Raw genomic sequence first — 24,897 nt, 5'->3', positions numbered from 1 at the left:
ATTATAGAAGTAAAGTTGTCTTATAATGATCTATTTTCAAAGCACTTACGTGTTAGTTCATGTAATCTTATAACTGGACATGACATGAAAAATGAGCCTCTCAGTATTATGTTACTCAAAGACTTAGGGCTAGAAATAGGTGCTGTTTCTCTCAGCTCTTCTATTTCTTATTAAGTACACCTGCTCTACTAGCTGATGAGATGCTTTGGAGGAGTTTTGTAGTAAGGATGAGGCAATTTTGAGATGATTTCTGGAGGAAAATCACCAGTTGTGTATGTGAGATTAAGAGAAGGAAGATGCCCAAATTTCTAGCATTAAAAGTATAATTTTAGTACATTGTCACCAGCCAAAATACAAATGCCATTCTAATGTGGGAAAATAAAGATCAAGCTGCTGTTAATTTAATTATCAAAGATTTAATTTAAGCAAAAAAAGTATATATTTTGCTAATTTTCCACAAGGTGTCAGTAGCACTTTAAATAATAGCAATTGCAGCAGTTGTTTGGAATGGGATATCTAAATTTGTTAAGTATTACACAGTTGGGAGTCTATTATGTTTATTTGTTCCACCATCATTTTTTTTGGACTTCAGTGTTGTGACAAATTTCATATATTATTTAGAGGTATAGGCAGTATTTGCCATCTACATTATTATTGTCTTCCAGCCTACTGTAGGGTTTCTTAATTGTAATACTGAAGTGTACATTTTGACTTCTTAGAAGACTCAAAATATGTTGGAGAAACTAGGTCAGCAGGGGGCAGCACAGTCTTACAATGTTTAAATTTTGGTCATTTGAAGGGACCATTCAGAAACTCTGCACATAAAGAATATGGTACATGGTTTTTCAAGGTTTTCAGCATTCACACCCTTTATTTCAAATGAAATATTATTTGTAACCCAAATATATAAAGTAGATAAAAGTGACATTTTACTAAGAAATCTACTTTTATAATATTTACTTATGTCAAACACTGAAAATTATGGAGCTGTTTTGACAAACAAAAATTTAGAATAAAATTTTTGAGGTAGTACTATTTCTATCTTCCTTTCACAGATAAGGAGATTGAGTCTCAAGGGAATTTTGAAATATGTCCAAGGTTATACAGATGGCAAACTGTCAGAGCTTACATATAAACCCAACTGTCTTACTCCACAGCACAGGTACCTACAATTATGCAATTGCTGATCATAGGTGTTAGTCTTCAGCTTCGAAATGCAATTCAATTGATGTCTTTAATTATACAATATACAGAGAAGGCTGGTTCACACAGTAAGGAGTTAACAAATGGCAACTCTTTTTTTTAAACAGCTTGCCCTGCAATCTCCAAATCGTTCTCAATTAGATAGAAATGGCAGATGAATCTTTAGTCAAAAATGTAAACAGTAATGGATTAAACCTACAATACAAATAGAAAACTCACTAGCGTTCTCTCATATGTTAGCAAGCAGTGTAAGTACTAAGGCAGTAGACAGTTATTCCACATTTAAGATAAAGCCTAGAGGTGCTGAGTCACATTCCCATGACTGACGGGCCCCGATCGCCTGGCTCCAGTCTGCTTTCCTTCCCAGCATATTGTACTGCCTCTGTTTAATACTCATCTGTCTGCATCTAGTATTTTAGCTGTTAAATAGTTAAAAGTATATTTTAAAACTGAAATTTAATGGATTCCACTACCTGCAGGTGGAAAACCAGTATCCTGTGGATACTGAAATATAACCCAAAACTCAGAAGGCACTTGAAAATAAATTTGGGCAATGATTTTCTAATCGCCACTCTATTCAGTTTTCCAGTAGTAAAATATATATAGATATATTTTAAAAGACAGAATCCAATCATCTCATTTAAAACAAATTAAAGGGAACCTTTAAGACAGGGGTCCTCAAACTTTTTAAACGGGGGGCCAGTTCACTGTCCCTCAGACCGTTGGAGGGCCGAACTATAGTTTAAAAAAAAAAAACTATGAACAAATTCCTATGCACACTGCACATATCTTATTTTGAAGTAAAAAAACAAAACGGGAACAAATACAGTATTTGTATTTGCATGTGGCCCGCGGGCTGTAGTTTGAGGACCCCTGCTTTAAGACATTTGGAATACTACAATAACTTACTAAGATACTTTAAGCTTAGGAATAACTGATTCTAGTACTCTACAAGCTTAGTGACCAATTTTTAATAGCTCTCACCTCCCCCAGATGTAAATGTAAGGGCATTTCTGGGGTTCAGAGTCTTTACTACCTTAGCAACCCAGTATGTGTTGCCAGTGACTCAGATATTTCAGAGAAGGAAAGTTTTTGCAATTTTCAGAACTGGGATAGATCAATGAGAAGACAAGGAAGTCAGCTATATTAATCTATAATAATAAAAGCGTAATATGCTAATTAGACCAGATGGCCAGATGACCTTCTGGATAACCTTCTGGACAAAGCCTGGGCTGCGAGCCCCTTGCATGAATTTCGTGCATTGGGCCTCTAGTTTTGGAATAAAAGTCATAGTTCTTAATATGAGCTAAAGCAGTTAGGTTACAGAAACCATACACAATTACTTCTACTATAACATGTTTCCAGATCTCCAAGATGGATTGTAATAAATCAGATATTTTTAAAGTCTGTGTTTTGCTACAGGGTAAAAAATTGCAGTTTTTTTAATAAAATGTAAAATATGCACCAAGACAGACTACAAGTACCGTCTCAGAAAGACACATCTATCGTGAGCAAAGCAATTGTGACCTGCGCCCAAGCTTGGTCATGTCACAGGTTTGGCCTTACGTTATTTTTCTCAGGCGTAGATCTAAGCATGGGATCCCCCAGTTCAAAGTGCCACCATTGCTTTCCACTGCTTAGCAGGGATGGGGAACCTTTGTTCTGCCAAGGGCCATTTGGATATGTATAGCATCCCTCGTGGGCCATACAAAATTATCAACTTAAAAAATTAGCCTGCTGTATTTGTTCAAACATTTCATTAACTAACCCTAATGCCTTTGCAGGGTCAGACAGAATGATTTCGTAGACCTTATATGGCCTGCGGGCCAGATGTTCCCCACGCCTGGCTTAGAGAGTAGGTCCAGTTTTTCTTACTACATTTCATGTCTTCTACAATTTATGATTCTCATTCAGTAATACTAAGTACCTGCTAAGTGATAGGCACTGTACTAATTTTGGGAAATACAAAGATATATACACCAAAGGTTCTGCCCTCAAGGGACTTGCAGTTGAGTAAACACAGACCATGTAAAGGTTACAGTGCATTATGGTGAGTCTCTGATAGAAATGTTCCCAGGTGCTAGGTGGGTGAAGCTTGGCTTAACTTTCCTTTGTAGCTACATCCTCCACCCTTCTCCCCACGTGCACCGGCCACATCGGATCAGTTTACATTTAAAATGTGCCTCCCACCTTTGGGCCTTGGCTCATACTCTCTGCCTGAGACGGCCATCCCTGTGCCTGTTAAAATCCTTTCAGGGCAACTTCAGATGTCTCTCTTCTCAGGAATGTAGTTGCTGGTAACCGCGCCCACGTTTATTCTCCCATGAAGCCTCTCCAGGCACGTGTGGCTGTCTGCCTGGGGCAGTGCCTTGTGCAGAGCAGACCTTCCATAAATGCTTATCCTGCTGAGCATCCCAATAGCTGTTCGTTTCTCTTCTGTCCTGTGTCTTTCAGTGTGATAAGCAGTATACTGTCTATTAATTACTTCTTGCAACTAGCCTGAACTCTGGCCAGAAATGAAATGAAAACCCTATTGTGAGGTGAATAGGAGTGTTTCTAAAAATCATTAAACTGAGAATATAAATATTAGCTCCAAGGGTGTAATGGACATGGTTGTTTTTCTACCAGGACACCAACCCCATTACTTTTGACCTTAAAGGACATCCTGCTTTGTTCAGGTAGCCAAGCTTAGAGTATAAGGAATTCCCACAGAAAAAAATACTCTCCCTGGAAGCTGAATTCACATTAAATAAAGTCTAAGCAGAAAGAAGTGATCCACTGTGAATGACAATCAGCAGACCCAAAAGATAAGTCTATTGGCATCTCTAGGACATGAATTAATAGCACACTGTGAAAGAGGTTATAAAATAAGTATGCTTTAAACGAATAAAGAGCTAAAAGAAGTAATAGAAGCCACAAGGAAAAACACATGACAATATGGGGGAAGAGGCAGATTTAAATAATGACCATATGGAACTTCAAGAATGAAAAATGGAGTTCTTAAAAATAGAATCAATGAAAAATATGAATAAGAGGGTAAGGAGAATGGAGGGTGGAATGAGAATGTTAAGTTTATTTTCTTATAAGAACTCCAGAATGAGAGACTAGAGAAAATAGGGGCAGTATTTGAAATCCATAGTAAGTCATCAGATTGAGAGAGCACAAGCCCTAAGCAGGATTATAGAAAATGAATCCACACCTATCAAAATTACAGCATAAGGTTGAAGCACCAAAGGAAAATGATAGACATAACCATGAAATATAAGGGAACAACAATTTTTCTAGCAGAAGGCTTCTTAGCCTCAGAGAACAGAAGGCAGTGGTATAATATCTTTGAGGTGTCGAGGCAGATGAACTACCAACTTAGAATATTATTTTTTAAGGGAAAAAAGCAAACTCCAGATATTTTCAGGCCAAAACCAAGAGAGTTTACCATGCATAGTTCATTGCTGGAATAATTACTAAAGCATATACTTTTATAAGAAGAACATTGCATTCAAAAGAAGGAGGAGATAGAAGACATGATGATGAACCAAGAGCATGTAGAAAATCTAAATAAGCAGACATAGATCAAGCAAAAAAAAATGCTAGTAAGGATATGGAAGATTTAAATAACACAAGTTTTATTTCATGGATATATATGGGACCTCTATTTAATACATGTAATACAGGTAGAACTGTCACAAATGTCAACCATATGCCAGGCCATAAAGGAAGCCGCCACAAATATCCAAGAATCAATACCATGTAAATTTCATTCTTTGACCACATTGCAATGAAATTAGAAATTCATTTAACAAATACCTGTTGCACACATACTGCATACCAGACATTGTTCTAGTTATTTGGTGTACATTAATAGAAAACAAATAAATTTGGACCTGCATAAAATGTAATTCATTCGAGGGGAGGGAGAGAGATACCTTACACATAGTAAATATAAGTAAATGGTATATGAGAAGGTTATGAGTATTATGGGTGAGAGGAGAGGCAGGGTGAACAGGATCAAGAATGCTAGGGGGAAAGGAGATGTAATTTTAAATAAGAGGTCAGAGCTCATTGGGAATGTAGCATGCGAGCAAAGACTTGGAAGAGACAAGGAGTTAGCCATGTGCATATCTGGAGAAAGAACATTGCAAGCGGATGGAACAGACAAGCCTGAGAGCCCAGAGTGTGTACCTGTTGTCTTCAAGGAATACCCAGGAGGCCCTTTTAGCTAGAACTCCATGACTGGGGAGTAGAATAGTAGGAGGTGAGGTAAAAGAGACAGTCCACCTACCACTCCCATCACCTGAATCTATATATTTGGCTACTCAAACAAACAAACAAAAAACATTCTCAACTCACAGTTTGAAAAGAAAACATAATGGAAATTGAAAATATTTAGAACCAAACAAAATGAAAACACTTAAATTTGTGGGGTGTGGGTATCACAGTATTATAGTGAAATGTATAGCCTTAAATATATTTGTAAGGAGGTAAGAAAGAGTGCAAATTGGTGAGCTAAACATTCTTCAATTCAAGAAGTTAGAAAAGGAAAATAAAGAGAAGTTAATGAAAGAAAAAAATAGTAAAAAGGTTTAACAAAAACAAGAGCTGGTTGTTGCTGTTTTTAAAACTACTAATAGAATAGGAAATATTGATCAAGAAAGGAAAAGAAACATGTTACCACCAATTCAGAGGAAATTTCAAAACCATAAAGACAATAACTCTAGGAAAACAGATGAAATGAACATTTTTTAAAATGTAAATGTCTAAAAAGTGATTTAGCAATAATGAAAACTTAAAAAGACTTATTACCATTAAAAAAGGTCAATCAGTAGTCCAAACGATTTTCATAAAAGGAAGATGGTTGAGTTTCAAGGGAAAGTTGTACCCAACTTCAATGGACATATAACCCTCCTAGAATAATGCACATTTGATGAAAAAAATATGTATGTGTATATATATATGTATTAGTATGTGTATGTGTATGTATTTTTGCTGAATTCAGTTTAACAGCGCTTAATTTGGAATTTCTGCATTATGTACTTATAAGTAGGATTGGTTTATATTTTTTTTATGTTCTTGTCTAATTGGTATCAAAATTACACAATTCTAAAAGAAAAGTTAGGTACTTTGGCTTTTCATCCTCTGAAGTAGTTTATATAGCATTGGAGTTGAGAGCATGGGAAAAAAATCATAAACTTTATAAACTCATGTCACAAGCATATATGCAGAAACACCAAATGAAATATGTTCAGATTGAATACAGTGAAAAAAATCATCTGTGCACGTACATACATAAGTGTATAGACCTATGTATATATATGCAAATTTTGATCAGAGCAGGACTTTCTCATGACCATTTCTACATGATGCTGTAGTCAAACATGGGTAATATAAAACATTTTGTTTTTGTTTTATAATTTTTATATCTTATTAATATGTTAAGTTCTCGGTGTTAATACGAAAAAGCTTTTCTTATGAAAGAGAAAGTGAGAATTTTCTACTTTTTTTCCACTCTCCGTTACCTGACCTGAACGCCAGAGCTCTGTTCCCTGAACCACCTTTTCCTCTTCCTGGGCTCTTGCCAGGCTGATGACTGTAGACCAAACCCACAAAGAGCAGGAGGGAAGAAGTGACAATGGGAGCAATGGCAGTGACATTGTGGGCTCCTTAGTAACATGGGTAACAGGCCTCCTGAAGGCCAAGGGGGAAATGCAGCAACAAACAACTGTTTTTGTAATGAACATCTGTTTTTTTCTGCGCAGCATCCGTATCTTCTTGCGGCCACAGTACCCAGATTATGCTTGAGAGCCAGTCTGCCTGTGTGCCTCTGATGAAGTGACTTCATTCCAAAGCCCTGGAATGACATCTCATGAGCCCTAACTAGCCAGTGCTGGGGTTTTGGTTAGAGCCATCAGGATGCTGCCTGTCTTCCTCTTTCCCACAACACTCAGAGCTGCTGAAAACAGTGTGGCAACTAGGAAGGGAAAGTCTACCTGAGACTAAAGCCAAGTTTGGGAAACAAACTCAGAAAATGGAGAAGGGGAACTGGTTCCTAGGGACACAGGTTGAGGCCTGGGTACCAACTGTCATGTTCCATAAGCCATTGAGTTCCCCTGTGTTGCTTAAGCCAGGTAAAGTTGGATATTCTATCGTTTGCAGCCACGTGTATCCTGAATCCAACAGCATTCTGAAATTTAAACGATTCAGCCATCCCCTGCTCACCCTATTAAGGTATCCTGTAGAGCAGTGATGGCGAACCTTTTGAGCTCGGCGTGTCAGCATTTTGAAAAACCCTAACTTAACTCTGGTGCCGTGTCACATATAGAAATTTTTTGATCTTTGCAACCATAGTAAAACAAAGACTTATATTTTTGATATTTATTTTATATACTTAAATGCCATTTAACAAAGAAAAATCAACCAAAAAAATGAGTTCGCGTGTCACCTCTGACATGTGTGTCATAGGTTCGCCATCACTGCTGTAGAGTCTATTGGTGTTTTTATCTTACAGATTACACTAGATTGGGAGGGAGTGGGCTGGAGGGGGACAAGGTTTGGAGCAGTTCGGCTGTTCTTGCTTTCTCTGTCCTGAAATTGCCTGGGGTTACCTCCTTACCTGGGCTGATGAGGGTTCAGTGCCTCGGGGTTGGGAAAGGCCCTGAGGGAGGGGCTCTGCTGATGGAGACGGAACCCCCGTGAGTGCGGCAGCAGGTGAGGCAGCAGGTGACCTCCCTCTTGCGACTCTTCAGCACCCTGTGTCCTCATCACCCCATTTTCAGAAAAGTCTAATGCAGTGATGGCGAACCGGTGACACGCGAACTCATTTTTTTGGTTGATTTTTCTTTGTTAAATGGCATTTAAATATATAAAATAAATATCAAAAATATAAGTCTTTGTTTTACTATGGTTGCAAATATCAAAAAATTTCTATATGTGACACGGCACCAGCGTTAAGTTAGGGTTTTTCAAAATGCCGACACGCCGAGCTCAAAAGGTTCGCCATCACTGGTCTAACGGAAGCATCTCATGCATAAATTAAACAATAAAAACATCTTCCAGCCACAGTGAAAATAAAGTCAACAGAAACTATTCACATGTATGGTAATTATCATTGTACAGTTCAGTTTTCCCTTAAAAATATCGAGTCTAAGATGGAATCAGTTTAGTATTAATAAAAGTCCAGGCATTTACTTAATAAAAGTGCTGCTGTCTTTTTAATCTTCTGTTTTTCTCTCTATGGTTATAAGTTCCCACCTCATTTTAACCGATTGGCACCATAATAATTCTCCTTATGGTAAACATTCCATAGAGCTTATTCCTTTCTCTGAAAAACTAGTTTTTTTTCCACTTTCACACAATACTCCTTCACCCTAGGGCAGAGGACTCAGGGGGAAGAAGAGGAAGTATTAAACAAAAAATACTCTGTGAGATGGAAGGAAGTTTTACTTTGGGGAGCCGGGGGGACTGTTCCTTGAAATAGACCTAATTATGGCTGGGATTTGTGTGACTTTGGGTTAATCACCTGCAGTTGCCGCCACCGAGGCGAGCCCCAGTGGTAAATTAGTGCTGGGGTCTGCAGAGAGACTAGATGGAGACTCCCGCCCTGAGGAACAGTCATTGGAGAGGTGCCCCTGGAGTATATCGTGTCTGCATTTAATTTGTCTTCACTGCAGCTACTCTATTTATGTAGCTACTCTGCACTGCTTGGTGGTGCTCGCGGATCTCCTCGGGAAGGCCACGCGATTAGCACTCCTCCTAAGGTGTAAATCCAGACCACAGTTTCTTCTGTTAAACACTGTTATACTTCAGCAGGGCTCACTAAAATAGAATGCGATCACCAAGGATCCTATCACTCTTGCTCTTTCTTGGACTTGAAGACCAGAAAGGCCGTTCCCAGGATTTCCTGGGATCTCGCTTAGTTGCTCAAAATTGGCACCGTGACGTCTGTGTTGATAAGAAGATATTAGATTCACATCTTATTATCTGACAGTAGGTTAATGTGCAAAATACTATATTATGAAGAATGTATTTCACAGCATCTAACAGATGCTGCTAGTATAATAGCCCAATGTAGCAAGTGCGCCAAATGTGCACGAGCGTGTTTTTGACACTGTTTTCATAAGTGATGATGTAGCCTAATTGAAACTTACTAAAATTGTTTTCTCCTCCAACTGTCATGAAAACATACCAAATTATGTGCTTTGTATACCCATGATTTACAAGTATAAGCTGTATCTTCCTTTTGGCTTTCTCCGCTGGTTTAGAGTTACATTTGAAAATACGAGATTTTTATCCCTTTGAATATTAGTCTAATGAGTTCATTCAGTCCCAGTATGTATTAATTCTTCTTCACTTACATAGCCAGCAGTGGATTCAAACCTGAAGATTCATTTAAGGCATTTTCAGATTTTTTTAATCTAAAGTTTGTTAAATCTAAAAATCTGTTATTAAAAAAAACATCTTATAGTCTTTTGATTTAACTCATGGAGTGTTGCTGGCATTCAGCAATGTATAGGTTTAAATTTTTACCTTTGTGTGCAGCTGTAACTCATCTGTGGACTTTAGATTTAGTGTGTGCATAATTACATAATCTTCCCATAGGACTGTTTAAACTCCTGTTCCAAATCTTCATACCTTTCATTTCATTTTATTGTTTCTAGTGAGGCTAGACCTCCACTGACCGGGATCTCCACTACAGTGTTACTAGAAGTGGTAATAGCTGACATCATTGTCAACATCCCCAATTTCAAAGGGGAAATGTTAAAAATTTTTTCTATTAACTATGATGTTATAAGTTGTTAGATTTGATTTTGTTTAGTTAGGGTTTTGAATCTATGCTCATGAATGAGAAAATTCTGTAACTTTTTTATAATGTCCTTGTCTGATTTCTGTTCGATGGTTTTGCTAGATTTTTAAAGGAAGCTAGGGGGTGTTTCTTCTTTCCTACTACTGTCTGGAAGAATGTGAGTAAGACTAACATTATTAAAATTTACTGGTGAAGCCATCTAGCTAGTTTTTAGTTTTGTTTTTTTTTTTGTGGGGTTTTTTGAAGAGTTTTTAATTGCAAATTCAACTTCTTCAATAACACTGTTTAGATACTCTGTTTCTTCTTGTGTCCATTTTGGGTATAGTTTTCTATGAATATGTCTATTTCATCAAAATTTCCAATTTATTGGAAGAGAGCTCTTCATACTATCCTTTTGCCTTTTTATGATCTATAGGCTATGTAGTGATGTCTCCTTTCTTATTACTGATGTTTGGCATATGGGCCTTCTTTTTTTCTTAATTAAACTCTCCAATGTTTATTTTTATTAATGTTTTCAAGTAACTTATTTTCATTATTATTTTGTTACCTATGGGTTATTTAAAAGTGTTTCCTTAATTTCCAGTGATATAGGAATTTTTTCTTTACAAGAAGATAGCTTAGATTTCTAGATTAAAAAACATTCTGAAGAGTCCCATTATTTGAAATTCACTGTTAATTTGCTTTTATTTTTGTAAATATTTATAAAAATTCCACTGTGAGCTTGAGAAAATGTATATTCTGTAAGGTAAGGTGTTCTATGTATTACCATTAGGTCAATTTTCTTATTGTGATATTCAAATCTTCTACTTTCTTTTACTATGTTTATTTCTCTGCGTGCTGTCAGTTACTGAAACAAGTGTACATACTGAAGTCTCTACAGGTTGTGAATTTGTTTCTCTAGTTCTGGCAGTTTTTGCTTTATGTGTTTTGACCCTATGCTGTTAATGCATGTAAATTTGAAATTATTTTATCTTCCTTGTAAATTGAAAGCTATATCATTATTGAGTGTATCTCTTCATCTCTAAGTAATGGTTATTGCCTTAAAGCTAACCTTGACTAATGTAGCTATGCCAATTTTCTTTTGGTTATTATTTGCATAGTTAATTTTTCCATCCTTTTTTTTTTCAACATTCTGTATTTCTGTGTTTTACATGATGATTTATAAATAGATTGTTTTAACTTATTTATTTAATGAAACCGTGCCAATCTTTGTCTTTAAAGACATTGTTAAAACATTTACATTTAATGTAATTGAGTCTAAATCTGTGTCAGTCTTTTAAGGTCAATAAGTCTTTAAAAAAACAATTTTTTACATTCAGAAAATAGACAGTTTATTAACATCTATGAGTAAGAAATTTAGCTTCTCTGATTTGTATATAAATATGCATGGATTTATAAAACCTCATCTATCATTTCTTTGACGGCTATCTAATGAAAAGAGATGCAGAAACTAAAATATGTTCAGAACAACATTTCTAATTTAGTATTTGGGAATTTTGCTTGCATTTCATCTTTATTGTGATTACTTGCCTAATTCCACTAAACATGGCATTAACAATCTATCTTTTTTTTTTACAAAGTACTATAAAGATTTCACTTTTGGTTACAGGGCTGTGACTCGCAAATGAGCATGTCAGAAGTGTCCTGTAGTAGAAGTACATCCTCCTGTCAGTCTCTGGAGCATGGCTCAGTTCCAGAAATTCTCATTGGCCTGCTTTATAACGCCACCACTGGCAGACTATCAGCAGAAGTCATCAAAGGCAGCCACTTCAAAAACTTGGCAGCAAACAGACCACCCAGTGAGTGGAAAATGTTTGTTTTTTTAAATTCTAATGTTTTCTGCACTTATGGGAATCTCAGTGTTAGGAGCTTTCGTCCTACCATTTAGTCTTAACTGATCAAAATGAAATGGTGTAATAATCATCAGCTAATCTGTCTCATGATTTCTATTTCCAGTCATTTGGGAAGTAGAAAAATTTGAAATTCAAAATATGAATTGGAAGGTGTCGAGACTTAATTTTTCTAATGTCAGTGGAATAAATTCTCCCTATTATAGCCATTATTTTCTAATGCCAAAAAAGTTATAGGGTCTTTTTAAGTTACTAATATTCCACCAAGATAATCAGGAATATGGGTAGTTATTGCTGTTACCTGAAGATTGATGCTGTGTTATCTGTCTGCATGCAGAACTATACACTTTTCTCCCTTAACAATTTAAGAAGAAACTGTGTTTTTTTTCCACATATTTCTTCTTTAAAATTATAATTCAGTACTGTCACCAGAGTCTTTTCTTAAATGGAATGTGCTTTGGCTTTACCAGGACCAACAGAATAAGGAATATTTTTGTATTTATCCCAAATGCTAGGAAGGGAAACTAGATAGTATACCTCTGCCCTGTCTCTATGCCTCTCACTCTTCCAACTCCTAATCTCTCTCCCAGCTCCAGGTAAGTTATGGGAGAACAGAGAAATTGTCACTCAGTGTATGCCCAAAACTATTTGTTGAACTCTATGGACGCAAACTGGGAAATGGCAGCTTTTTTATATTTCTCTAAATTAAAGCTGTTAATGCCCCAAACTAAAAATTTGGAAATTTTGAATAACAATGGTCACTTTAAATTTGTTTAAATATTTCTTTCAAACTTGCTTAAAGCAATCTTTTACTCCAATTATCAAATAATTCTTGAAGGAGAAGAAACTTTTTCCACCCTTGAATTAACATTTTTTTCAATCAAGCTGAAAAGTCATAAATACATATCTGGTTTGCTCTAAGTAGTCTTGGAAACCTTGCTTCTTACATACATCATGAAATGTATCTATCCCTGAATTAAAAGTCAGAAGGCCTAAGTTATGTTCATATTTCTACCCTTGGACAAGTGCCCTAACTCCCCTTAAGTCTGTTTCCTTATACATAAAATTAAAGCTGTGTCTCCCACAGGGTAAATGTGAGACTCAAACAGACAAAGGTGCATAAAAGAAGGATGGATTTATTATTGTCCTCTTTCTCTTTTCAGAACGAAAATTTTTAGAGGGTGTAAAGAAACAGTTATTAGAATAAACAGCTACTTGGTTATCTTCATTAATACACACTTAGAATGCAAACTCTAATGGCCTGGGAAGTAACTTAAATGAGCAAAAGTTGTGGATGAAAGCTAAGGAGCATGGTGAGGCCTGTGACAAATGGGAGAGTGTACACCCTGCATTTAGACATTCAGATTGGAAATTTTTGTCAGCACCGCAGCAGATAAGATACTTTTGGGGTTCCCTTTAGCCACAAGTTATCAGTTTGCCCTTCATTTTTGCTTTAGCTAATAGTTTAATTTTTTGACAAATATTTAACTTGAGATACTAAAAAGTAGCAGAATGAAGTGATGTTTGCCTCTCTGTCCTTGTTCTACCCACTTTGATAGAAACAGAAAATCACTAATCAGACTCAAAATGAAAGGAGCAGAGTAGAAGAGGTTAAGAGATTATCATCCACAAAAATAAGGTAGATCTTTCCGGTTCCAAAGAGTAAGTTAAAGCACTTTTCATTATTTTAGAGTTAGATCTTCAGTATCAGGATGTTTAGCTGAATTAAATATAAGTCAACATTAAAATTAGTTACACAGGGTAAAATGTAAGATAACAAAGTAAAATATAAGACAATTATGTCAGTTCATCTTATTCTGTATATATTATATAAGATTGTGACCCTTCACCTATACCTAGGTACGAAGCTTTGAACTGTGTTATAAACTGAATAATCTAATTTTCAACCAAAGAAAACAATAGTAGTATTCAAGGGAAAAAATTTTGGTAATTCTACTTTATTTTTCATTACTTAATTTTATGTTACATTGAGAGTAGTAATAAAAGAATTTGAAATATTAAATATTGCATGGATAAACTTAAAAATTTTGGATAATAATAACAGTGATCCTATAATGACCTTTATTCAGTCTTTTATAGTCTGATAATTTGCATGCTTCTATGTTCAATGTGCTTTAGACCAAGAGGATATCATTATAAAGATGTCCCCCTTTAAAACAGTGTAATTTTTGTTTCAGATTACAAAATGACCTTAAAAATGCTCATTTCATGAGTTTTGCCCAAGGACCCTTTTGTTCAACCCTCTGCCTGAATTAAAATGCTAAATTTTTGTGTTCTTCCACTCCAGTGAACAGTGTTTCCTCTTTAATTCTAACCTTTGACCCTCTTTCACCCAACAATTGACATCTGGTCATTATTTCTTTTACTGCTTTCCACCCCCTGTTGTCAGATGGACTGTTCTGTTGTCTAAAACACTTGATAGGTGGACAGGTTTATATAATCCGAGGTGAGTTCCTGTAGAGGCTAATTGGATGTTGTCTTTTCATGCAAAACAAAAAAAAAAATACCCTAAAACTTGCCAGCAGTGAAGCTGTCCACCATGTTGGTTTCAAAAAATGCACATTTATTATCTGTGGTACTTTAAGTAAAACTAACTTAGAATTTATCTCTGATTATGGATGATGGTATTCAGAGTATAAAGTAAGCAAAACTTTTTAAATTAAAGGCTTTTTTCATTCATTGTATTTTGACTCATACAACAGAAATAGTTACTTCATCAGAAATACTGCGATTTTCATTAAGATTAATTGAAATTTTGACAAGAAGTACACATGATGGATCAACATGCTGAAGGTCATCTGCATGAATCAAACGACCTTGAAAACACAGTTGTTTGACGAGAGGGTTTATCTCCCAAATAATCAGGCAATGGACTGTTACGTTTTACTCTGTACACTAAACATCACATCCGTTGTTGTTTTTTTTCTAATTCATGAACATAGTTCGGATGCCACACTTACAATTGGACATTGAATTGTGTCAAAAAAAAGGAACCCTGTAGTATCTATTTTGACTGTCCAGAAAGCACATTAAATGTACTCTTGCATGAAACCAGGAGAAAGTTTTACTTGACTTGAACTTTGAGCCCTTAATGCATTTAGCTTCATTTTGGCTCTTAAATTGTTTTAAGATATAATTAAAAACCACATCCATGCAGAGATTTTTTTCACATTTCATCCTAAGCTGTTTTGATGTCATCTTTGCATTCTTGTCTTCCTCTTTTCCTCTTTATCATTTGCCTTCATTTCTATTTGTTTGTTTATTCTTATTCTCTGAAAACACAGTGGAATGCTTTACAGTGTTGTGGCTAATTGAGCTTGCTAAGTGTTTATTAATGCTATGATGTCCTGCTTAGTGAAGCTAAATGGGGATGGGATGGGGCGGGGGCGGTGGTGGGAGGTCAAGGAATGGCTGGGAGGGTGGAGGAAGGATTATGAGGTATACCTTTAAATTCTGACTATAATGTAGAAATAGTGAGGTTAAGATATTAGTATCCCCCAAAGATTTTCTGCCTCCTTAGCATTCTCTGTACCTGTCACATAGTATAAGCATCTACATCAAAATGGAATTAGTTGAATTTCCATTAAACATGGTATACACCATATCCTTACAAAGCACAAAGAATTTTCTCAGCAAATGTTACAAGAAAGTTGTTTTTGCGTTTGTTTCAAATGATATTTGTGGTATGTTGTTCTGTGTTTTTTTCCCCTATAGATACATATGTTAAATTAACTCTACTGAATTCCATGGGTCAAGAAATGTCTAAATGCAAGACATCCGTCCGCAGAGGGCAGCCAAATCCAGTGTACAAGGAAACTTTTGTTTTTCAAGTGGCCCTGTTTCAGCTCTCTGACGTGACCCTTATCCTGTCTGTGTACAACAAGCGCAGCATGAAAAGAAAAGAGATGATAGGCTGGATTTCTCTAGGTCTGAACAGCTCTGGAGAGGAGGAACTCAATCACTGGACCGAAATGAAAGAGTCGAAAGGACAGCAAGTGTGCAGATGGCACGCGTTACTGGAGTCATGATGAGGAGAACAAGCATCGGCAGCCCCAGGCAGCATTGCTGTCAGTGACAACGCCGCTATTTTGACCTGGTCATCGTTAGAAGACTCATTCTTTGAAGAATCACCTTCAACATTCTACCAAAATGTTTTAAATTCTGTGGAAAGACCATCTAATACTGACAGAAATGAAGGCAGGTTGTATCTCTGGTAGAGTTTGGGACGATGAAAAACCCTATCATCATTGTTAAGCTACCGATCCTCCAGAGCTTTAAGAATATGCTTTTGGGTTGAAGTTCATTTTACTTTAACAAAAGAGCCAGTCATTTCCGGAAAAATCAAAATTTTCAATGATTTTTTAGAATTTTTAGTTGCAACACGATTTTAGTATCACCCTACATATTATCCATAAAGCATATTTTGACTGGCTTGTCCCTGGTGTTTTGAAATGTACTTTGATAAAAGAAAGTAGTTCTCCAACTCTGTTGTAAGTCATATATGGTGTTGAAGGGTTTCAGTCACATTGGAAATTGTTTTCTTTCAGATATTTTCCCTTTGTGCACTTAGCTTCATTGTACCTCGGTTCTCGGTAGCACTAAATCTGAGTGCAAGCAAGATTTCATTGTCATAAAGGCATTTGTAATGTTATTTTAAAAACTCATTTCTTCATTTGCCTCTGCTTTTTGCCCCATCCAAAGAGACCCAGTCACTGTACTGGTCCCTTGCAAGTCCTTAGACAGGTTGTACTGTAGAACTCTGTAACTTTCTGTTGAAAGCACTTCCTGTATTCTCGTATTCCAATGTAGGAAGCTAACAGAACAGGACCTTACTTTAGAATTCCTTTCAACGACTGACTCTAAAATTGGAGTAATGTGCATATACATTTTTTACAAACTAAAAAAAATATAGTATGAGCTGCTGAAAATGGAAAACATCTTAAGTTCAAGAACATTTTAATGATCCGCTCTGAGCGTGTAGTAGCGAGCACTGCATAAAGCAGGTAGCATTGGCATAAGAAACTGTTCTCTCTCTAAATCTTCTGCTCTCTCACTTCAATTTGTATTTCTGACATAAAGACTCTCCACTTCTCGGTTTGAACCAGAACATCGTGTTCAAAAAGGTTCTGGGATTCCTTATGAAGTTTCTAGTGACTTGTGACTAGATTTTATGAAACTTACAGATACGTTCTCCAACGTGATGTCATCCTGTGCCTTTCGTGTAAGTTAACTTTGCTCAGACAGCTCGAAAGTTGTATTTGCAAAGTTAGGCCTTCGGTTTTTATAAATGAAAGATTCCTCAGAACAGTGTCACAAGCTCTCTTTTTCCTCTGAAGTGTGTGAAAGCTGTACGGTGTGCTGTTTTTCTTAACTCGCAAGGCCTTTTCGTTTGTTTTTATATTTAGGAACACTGATTAATCAGGAATACTATAAGCTGTTTTCTTTTTAATTTTGCTTCTTAACCAATATATAATTTTATGCATACACTTTATATGAACAACATTTTTCTCTTTCTAATTTTTAGTTAAACTAGACGAAAGCAAACTATTTGCCAATTACTAAAAAGCAAGTATCTCATTGCTCCTGGTCCCAACTAAGTACTATATTATTTTAAGCGAGGGCTTGTTTTCATCACAGTAACAAAACCATGCGTACATATTATTGTTTCAACGTGGCTAAACTGAAAGGCCTTAAATTAAAAAAAAACAAAACACAAAAAACAATAAACTCCTGATATATTTTTTAAAATGGCAGCTCTATGCATTTATGCACATGAATTATAAAATACAAATGCTATATGACATGAGTTTTAGGACTGTCTATTATAGAGTTGCATTAAAGGGAAAAATTCGTTCTTTTATTGTTACACTATTCAGTTTTTCCCAGGTGTTTTGGGGTTGTTTTTTTTTGTAATTGAGTTAGGTTATAAAGTTAGAACATGAATCAAATGGCATGATATCTCATGTAGCAGTAATGGAAAGGGTTTTAAGCAGGGTGGGGATGTAGGGTTTACTGAGAAATTAGATTTAGGCATTTGATGCCAGAGGTATCTGCCCTGGCTTTGAGACAGCTGCCTGCATTGCTAATACCTGGGATCTTCCTAATAAAAAGAGATTCAGTCTTATGTGTAGCTGTAACAAAGCCTAATCACACATGTTATAAAACCAGCTCGGTGCTTTTTCCTTCAGTGAGGAAAGACCTCACTGGCTGTTACTTGTTAAGTCTGTCCTTCAGCCTATGCCCAGAATTGTGTGTGTGCTCTGATGTATCCTTAGGGATTTGCCTGGTATAAGTATCACATCCAATGTGGCCTAAAAAGTAATTAACAATTTTAAAAACTTTCAACAAGGACCCTGTCTCCATCCCAGCTACCAAGTCCTCAAAGATTATGGATTATGTGTATGTGTATCTGTATACACACCTGCACACATACACACTATGTATGTGTGTGTATACATGCATACACACACACACACACACACACACACATGCATGTATGTAAAGGTGAAGGTGCCCTGGCTTTTTTGGAAAAGGAACTAGAAAAACATTTATCAAGTTGATGGATTCTTTTTCTCCTCTATTTAGGAGAAATTATATTTGGTTCTGGGTGCTATTAGCTGCCATTCTCCTCCACACACAGCAAAATATGTATCTTTTTTCCTGTGTACTGACACAAGTTAATTACTTCCAAAAGTTTGTCTATTCTTTTAAAAAAGGATTACATACGGCTCAAGAGACCCCCTCCCTCTACTGAATCTGCTGTACCAGGCAGTCCGACTGCTCTTTTGTGTGCTTGAATTTGCATGAAGGCTTAAAGGCAAAAATCTTATATCTCAGCAATTATAGCAAATAGGGACCCAGTGGTGGGCAGCAGGTGTTGTCTCAGAAACTCGAGAAAGGCAACGCACTTTCTTATTGTTCTCTTAAAATCCCCCAAGTTTTATAATAACATGAGATAGTCCAAATATGGCAATTGACTGGCACTCATATAATTTCCTGAGCCTGGAATTATAGACTTTTGTCTCCCAAATGAGCTGCAAAACATAGTTATTTATTACTGCCCGGGAAACAAAGTGTATTTCAAATCAGTAAAGAATTTTATATTTTATCCCTGTACCTTTCAGAAACTTCCTTCTGTAGTCTTGTGTCTTCTGTACTATCCACATTTTGTGTGAAATCCATTTGTATGTTTTCTTACTCTGCATCCAGTGAATTCTCAATAATATGATGTTTAGTGACAAAAATAATAATTTGGACCGCAATTTTGAAAAAGAAAAACCAATGAGAAAATATCTCAACTGCCCGGATTAATGTACATATGTCCAAGTGTAGGGCCTGGTAAGGCAGTGTCATCCAACCCAGGGCTATTATGTTAAATTATTTTCTTGCTACCATCATCATTTTCATTTCACTTTTCAATCTAGTAAAAAGCATAATCAGTGATTGCAAAGTAAGATAGCACCAGTAGGGGCAGAGGTCATGGAATTGTGGGTGTTCTTCAAGATGAAGTTGGAGACCAAATGATACCATAGTTTTTCAAGTGAATTGAGAGGCTATTTGAAGGTATAAATTATAGGTGAATTAAGAATACTAGTCACCAACTAATTTTGTCGAAGATCTTTATCCAGATGGGGAGAAATGACACAAATCCACGCGCATAAAATTGCCACTTTCCTACATAGACTAGATAGTCAATTCATAGAGATTTTTCTCATTGATAGTTATATTATTTCACATTGATAGTTACTATTCAGACTTTTTATTTTTTTTCCCATTCACTGTCCCCAGTTCATCCATGGCCAACACTGGAGGGAGCCACCAGTATCACCCATTACCGACCAAACTCAATATTGAGCACAAAGTTGAACATGCTATGAAGCATTTTTTAAAAATTATCTTTAAAACATCATCTATGTCCACCGAAACGCATAATCATAATGGTAACTGTTATAATTTACTGAGATCTAGCACAATAAGTTATTATTTTGTTTGATTCTCACAACAGTATGAGGTAAATAATATTATTAACATTTCATAGATGAAGAAATTGCAGCCTAGAGGTTAAACAGACTTTCCCAAAGTCGCCCAATAAGCAGAACTGGAGTTAGAACCCCGGTATAAATGCGCTAAACCCATACCATGCATCTCACAGCTGCATCCCCCTTTACTGGCTACAAGAAAAACAGGACAACATTATGTTCATCAATAACCCTACCCACCTCAGTTGAATGGCAGAACTAGAAAAAGGAGGAGGAGGAGGAAGAACAACAGAGCTTGGGAAAGAGAAATGCAAAACAAAGAAAAGAAAATTAGATTGTTTCTCTTCTCAGGACACAAATGTGTGTCATATTTGTAGTTGATTTTCAAAGACTTGGGGATTTAATTTACGTTGCCAGTTTAGCCTATACTTATATTCTGAAACTGTATTAATCCATGTATTCTACTCATTGCATACTTTTGGAAATCCAAGACAGTTGAATTATGTCTGAGCACCTGTCTGCCCTATGAAGTGGACAGGGATAGCCTGTATTCATCGGTCAATGTCAATGGTGAGAGGAGAGACCCTTGTGCTCTCATTGCAGCTTACTTGTGTTCTCCTCTACCCTTCATTATGGTTTAACTGGATCACAACTAACTTTATTGCACACGTTTCTCTTTTCCCCTTGATAGTAGTTAGTGCCTTGTCTTGTTATCTTTATGTGGCCCTTACTCAGATAGGCACATGGTAAATATTGAGTTGAACTAAATTCCCTATAGAACAGTGGTTCTCAACCTTGGCTGCACATTAGAATCACCTGGGAATCTTTTTAAAATCCTGATTTCTGGGCCCTCATCCCTCCGGAAATTCTGTTTCTTTGTTACTAATGTGGTGGCCCCACCCCATAACAAAGAAACAGAATTTCCGGAGGGTGAGGGCCAGAAATCAGGATTTTAAAAAGATTCCCAGGTGATTCTAATGTGCAGCCAAGGTTGAGAACCACTGCTATAGAAATCAGACTATGGCCACAGAGCGCAAAGGGGAAAAAAGGGCTCACCCTTTTTATTATTCTGATTCCTGTTTGATATTTGAGTTTGTCCTTTGAATATTCAGGACTACTCTAACAGGGGAAAAAAATACCTTTCTGTGTATTCCTTTCACATGTGATCGCTCACCTGACACTTACTGTTTAAAATGAATACCCAGTGGATGAAATATAATACTCCATTATACACTGAAATAATTTTCTGAAATTTGTTTATATATGCAGATATTGCCAGAATGCCTATTTCCATAAACCTAAGCAGTTAATATTAAATATGACTCTTCTGTGTGATGAGAAAATGGGGATTTTCCCTTACCCCCGAGGTTGGTTTCTCTTGCCTCTCACATCTGGCTGTGAACCGCTTTCCAACACTTCCTTTGTCAGTTTCTGACTGCGCTCATCTCCATGTGGGATTTTCAGCAACGACCAAACTTTTTATACCCTCAGGGGAGTTCTCACCAGTGATTCCTATTCAAAACCCCCATTAATGCTGATGAAATACATGAGCACCAGCAGGAGGAAAGATCCCTGAAGTGTAAAGAGCCAGGAACTTAGAGCCCTGATATAGGTTGGCAGCTATAGCACCTAAATGGGGCTTCAGGCCTAGTGCAGTAGAAGCCAGCGCCTGGGAAATGAGAGTTTAAGTCCTTATGCCCGAAATTTTCTCCTTTTTGTCTTCTCTCCTTGCACATTTCAAAAAATTTCATGAGAAAGCCTTAAAAATTGTTTTTAAATTTATCAAATGTTCTTAACCAGGCAATTTCATCAAAAGGAAACCAAAGTCAATCATAGGAAGCCTTTTGGGGGGAGAGGGAGAGGGCAGGGAGATGGTGGTGGTTTTCGTTTGGGGCAGTCTTTTGGATAAATATTAGGAATATTTACAACATTCTATAATCAAGTCCCATTTGTTCTGTGAGGAGAGACCAGGGTAGCTTTTGCATATAAATTGGCTCTATTAGTATTTGAGTATGTTTAAATAATTATTTGAAGTACAGCTAGAAAATAAAGGTGATGCTTCAAACAGTATTTTGAAATTATAAATATTACTTTAAGAAAACTTATAGCTTGCATTACAAAATTTATAATTTTTCTGCATAACTTTATTGAGATGACTTTTGCTTTCATAGTGAAAATAATAGAGTGACGAAAATTTTGAGGAATCTTTAAAGCTGTCATAGAGTGGCAAACAACCTTTGGATTTTTACTAAAATTTTGAAATGAGAAAGTATATCAATATTCTCAGTTCAATTAGTCTTTGCTGAAGAACAGCTATTATGAGTTTTAAGGGTCTTGATAAATGTTGAGTTCTGTTCTTTTTCTAAAACTCATGATGTCCATTATTGTTCAGTGCATTGTGTTTTATTTCTCAAAATAATGTAACATGGAAAACTCAGTTAGTGGAATCTTTTAGTCAATATCCCTACTTTCCTCCCTCCCCTCTCTTCCTCCCTCCATTCCACCCCTTCCTTCTACTTCCTTCCTTCCTGTTTCATTTTTTTGAGGCAAGAAACTTCCTTAATAGAGTTTCTACAGAGCTTTCTTACTTATTTTTCTAATAATGGTTATAATAGCGTGATGAAGTTTAAATGCTCTGTGAGCAAAACTATTAACCTGAAGAAATGCATTACTGTTCACCATTCCCCTTGGTCTTAAACTGTCTCCAGCATAGTTTCCAGTGACTCTACAACATTAATGGATCTTATGAATATATACAAGTATCTGTATGGTTATCAATAGTGTTGTATTATTGTCACATTAATAGGCATTTTTTTGTCAAAATATAAACAGATGCGTGTGTGAAATAACTCATTTTATAGAATGATCATATATCTCATCATTTTCATGTAATTGAAAATGTGCTACATGTTGCATTTTATTCTCATACCTACTTTTCTACTATCTATATACACCGATTGTCTCGGTGCCCTTTTGCTTTTGTATAATTGTATTACAAAATGAAATTACTGACCTCTGTGTAAACAATGTACAAACTGTTAAAATTATTAATCTAAAGAGATTTTAATGGCAGTTTAATTTTCCAGAAAATAAATTTTTGCGTGGGTTAAAGGTTACTTTTCCTCACCTTTCTGTGAGAAATCTCTTCACATGTTGGTACTCACTAGGAATGGGTAAGCATCTGACTTCTGATAATGATACATAAAAATCAGCCCTAATTTTTATCATTGATAAATAAGTGTTGCCCTCAGGTGGCTCAGTTGGTTGGAGTGTCTGCCCGTACACCAAAAGGTTGTGGGTTCGATCCCCAGTCTGGGTGCATACAAGAGGCAACTGATAAATTAACCAGAAGCCAATTTTATTCAACTTTGTTTAGCGTAGAACACCAGTGCCCAATGGGTCTGGTTTAATCTTCTTTCTTTTTGTAAGAATTGTCTGAACTGAACACAATGAAGACATGGAACACTTATTAAAATAAATGGGTTCACCATTTAATCAACTAAGTTTAAGGAATTCGTATTCCTTCCCAATACTTGCTGCTGAATTCTCCCTTTCTCTCAAACATTTTTGGGTTTCCAGTAGTAAGGTGTTTAAGAAGCAGCAAAAATAATAGACTTGCTTATGAGTTTACTCCAAAAAAGAGTCACATTTATCTGGATCATGGCTTACTGTCTTTCACAGAATTACAATAGAAAAAAAAGTGAAATTTCAAGGTACCAAACTTATGGACCTGGGTCGTTGAGAACATTTTATGGACTTGATCCCAAAGGCAAGGGAGGTAAAGGCAAAAATAAATGAATGGGACTATGTCAAACTGAAGAGCTCCTGCACAGCAAAAAACAAAAACAAATGGGCAACAAAACAAACAGGCAGTCAACCAGATGGGAGATGATATCTGCAAACAGTAGCTCTGACAAAGGTTTAATTACTAAAATATATAAAGAACTTGTAAAACTCAACACCAAACAAACAATCCAATCAAAAAGTGGGCAGAGAAAAAAAAAGTGGGCAAAGGACTTGAAAATACACCTCTCCCAAGAAGACATACAAACAACCAATAGATATATGAAAAGATGTTCAAACTCACTGGCAATTAGGGAAATGCAAATCAAAATGACAATGAGATATCACTCACACCTGTCAGGAGTGGGCCATTATCAAACAAGACAAGCAATAAACAAGTGTTGGAGAGCTCCTCACTGCTGGTGGGACTGTAGACTAAGTAGGGACCACTGTGGAAAGCAAGTTTGGCAATTCCTTAAAAAATTAAGACAAGAGCTACCCCTCATCGCCTGTTGGTGGGAATGCAGACTGGGAGGCAGCCACAGGGGGGAACAGTTAGGGATTTTTCTCATAAAATTAAAAACTGGGACTCCCATTGGACCCCAATAACCCCCCTTCTAGGAATATTTCCCAAGGAAACCCGGAAACCCCCAGTCAGTAAGGGATATATGCACCCCTATGTTCTTTACACCCCAATTTTTATTAGTTAAGATTTTGAAAAACAGCCTAAGTGCCCCTCCGCAGATGAGTGGATTAAAAACCTGTGGCCATCCTCCACTTTAGATTACTCACTGTTTTACATTGTAGGGGGGTGGGAAGAGAAGGGGGCCCTAATATGAGGTGACAGGAGATTTGACTTTTGGTGGTGGGCACACAGTGCAATATACAGTTCTGTTAACATAGAAATCTACACATGAAACTTATATGTTCATGTAGACCAAAAAAAGAAGGAACTCCTACCATTTGCACCACCAAGGGATGGTTCTGGAGGGCATTATGCTAAGTGAAATAAGCCAGTCAGAGAAAGATAAATTTCACATGATCTCCCTCATTTGTGGAATATAATGACCAACATAAACTGATGAACAAAAACCGATCCAGAGACAGAGAAGCATTGAACAGCCTGCCAAACCTCAGAGGGAAGGTAGGGGAGGGTGAGGATAAGGAAGAGAGATCAACCAAAGGACTTGTATGCATGCATATAACCATACCCAATCAAACAGCCCCGGGGGGGGGGAGGGCATGTGCTGGGCGAGGGGGGGGG

At 36.6% G+C, this 24,897-nt stretch overlaps 1 protein-coding gene across 2 annotated transcripts in view; it reads left to right on the top strand.

Moving 5' to 3' along the window:
- The window catches only part of SYT14 (synaptotagmin 14), a 110,441-nt gene extending 93,267 nt beyond the window's left edge, over positions 1-17,174 (top strand). Inside the window, exons 6-8 of one of the 2 annotated variants that reach the window (XM_006089919.3) lie at positions 11,610-11,799; positions 14,261-14,317; positions 15,586-17,078. In XM_006089919.3, coding sequence (XP_006089981.1) covers positions 11,610-11,799; positions 14,261-14,317; positions 15,586-15,899 — 561 coding nt within the window. In that variant the 3' untranslated portion in view covers positions 15,900-17,078. Of the gene's footprint in view, positions 1-11,609; positions 11,800-14,260; positions 14,318-15,585 lie in introns of both variants that reach the window. The other variant, XM_006089920.3, reaches the window with a different exon arrangement.
- Positions 17,175-24,897: the final 7,723 nt, after the last annotated feature.

This window comes from Myotis lucifugus, unplaced genomic scaffold (assembly GCF_000147115.1).
Source record: "Myotis lucifugus unplaced genomic scaffold, Myoluc2.0 scaffold_65, whole genome shotgun sequence".
NCBI lineage: Eukaryota > Metazoa > Chordata > Mammalia > Chiroptera > Vespertilionidae > Myotis > Myotis lucifugus.
The sequence above is the reverse complement of the archived record's forward strand: the minus strand, read 5'-3'. Positions and strand labels throughout refer to the sequence as shown.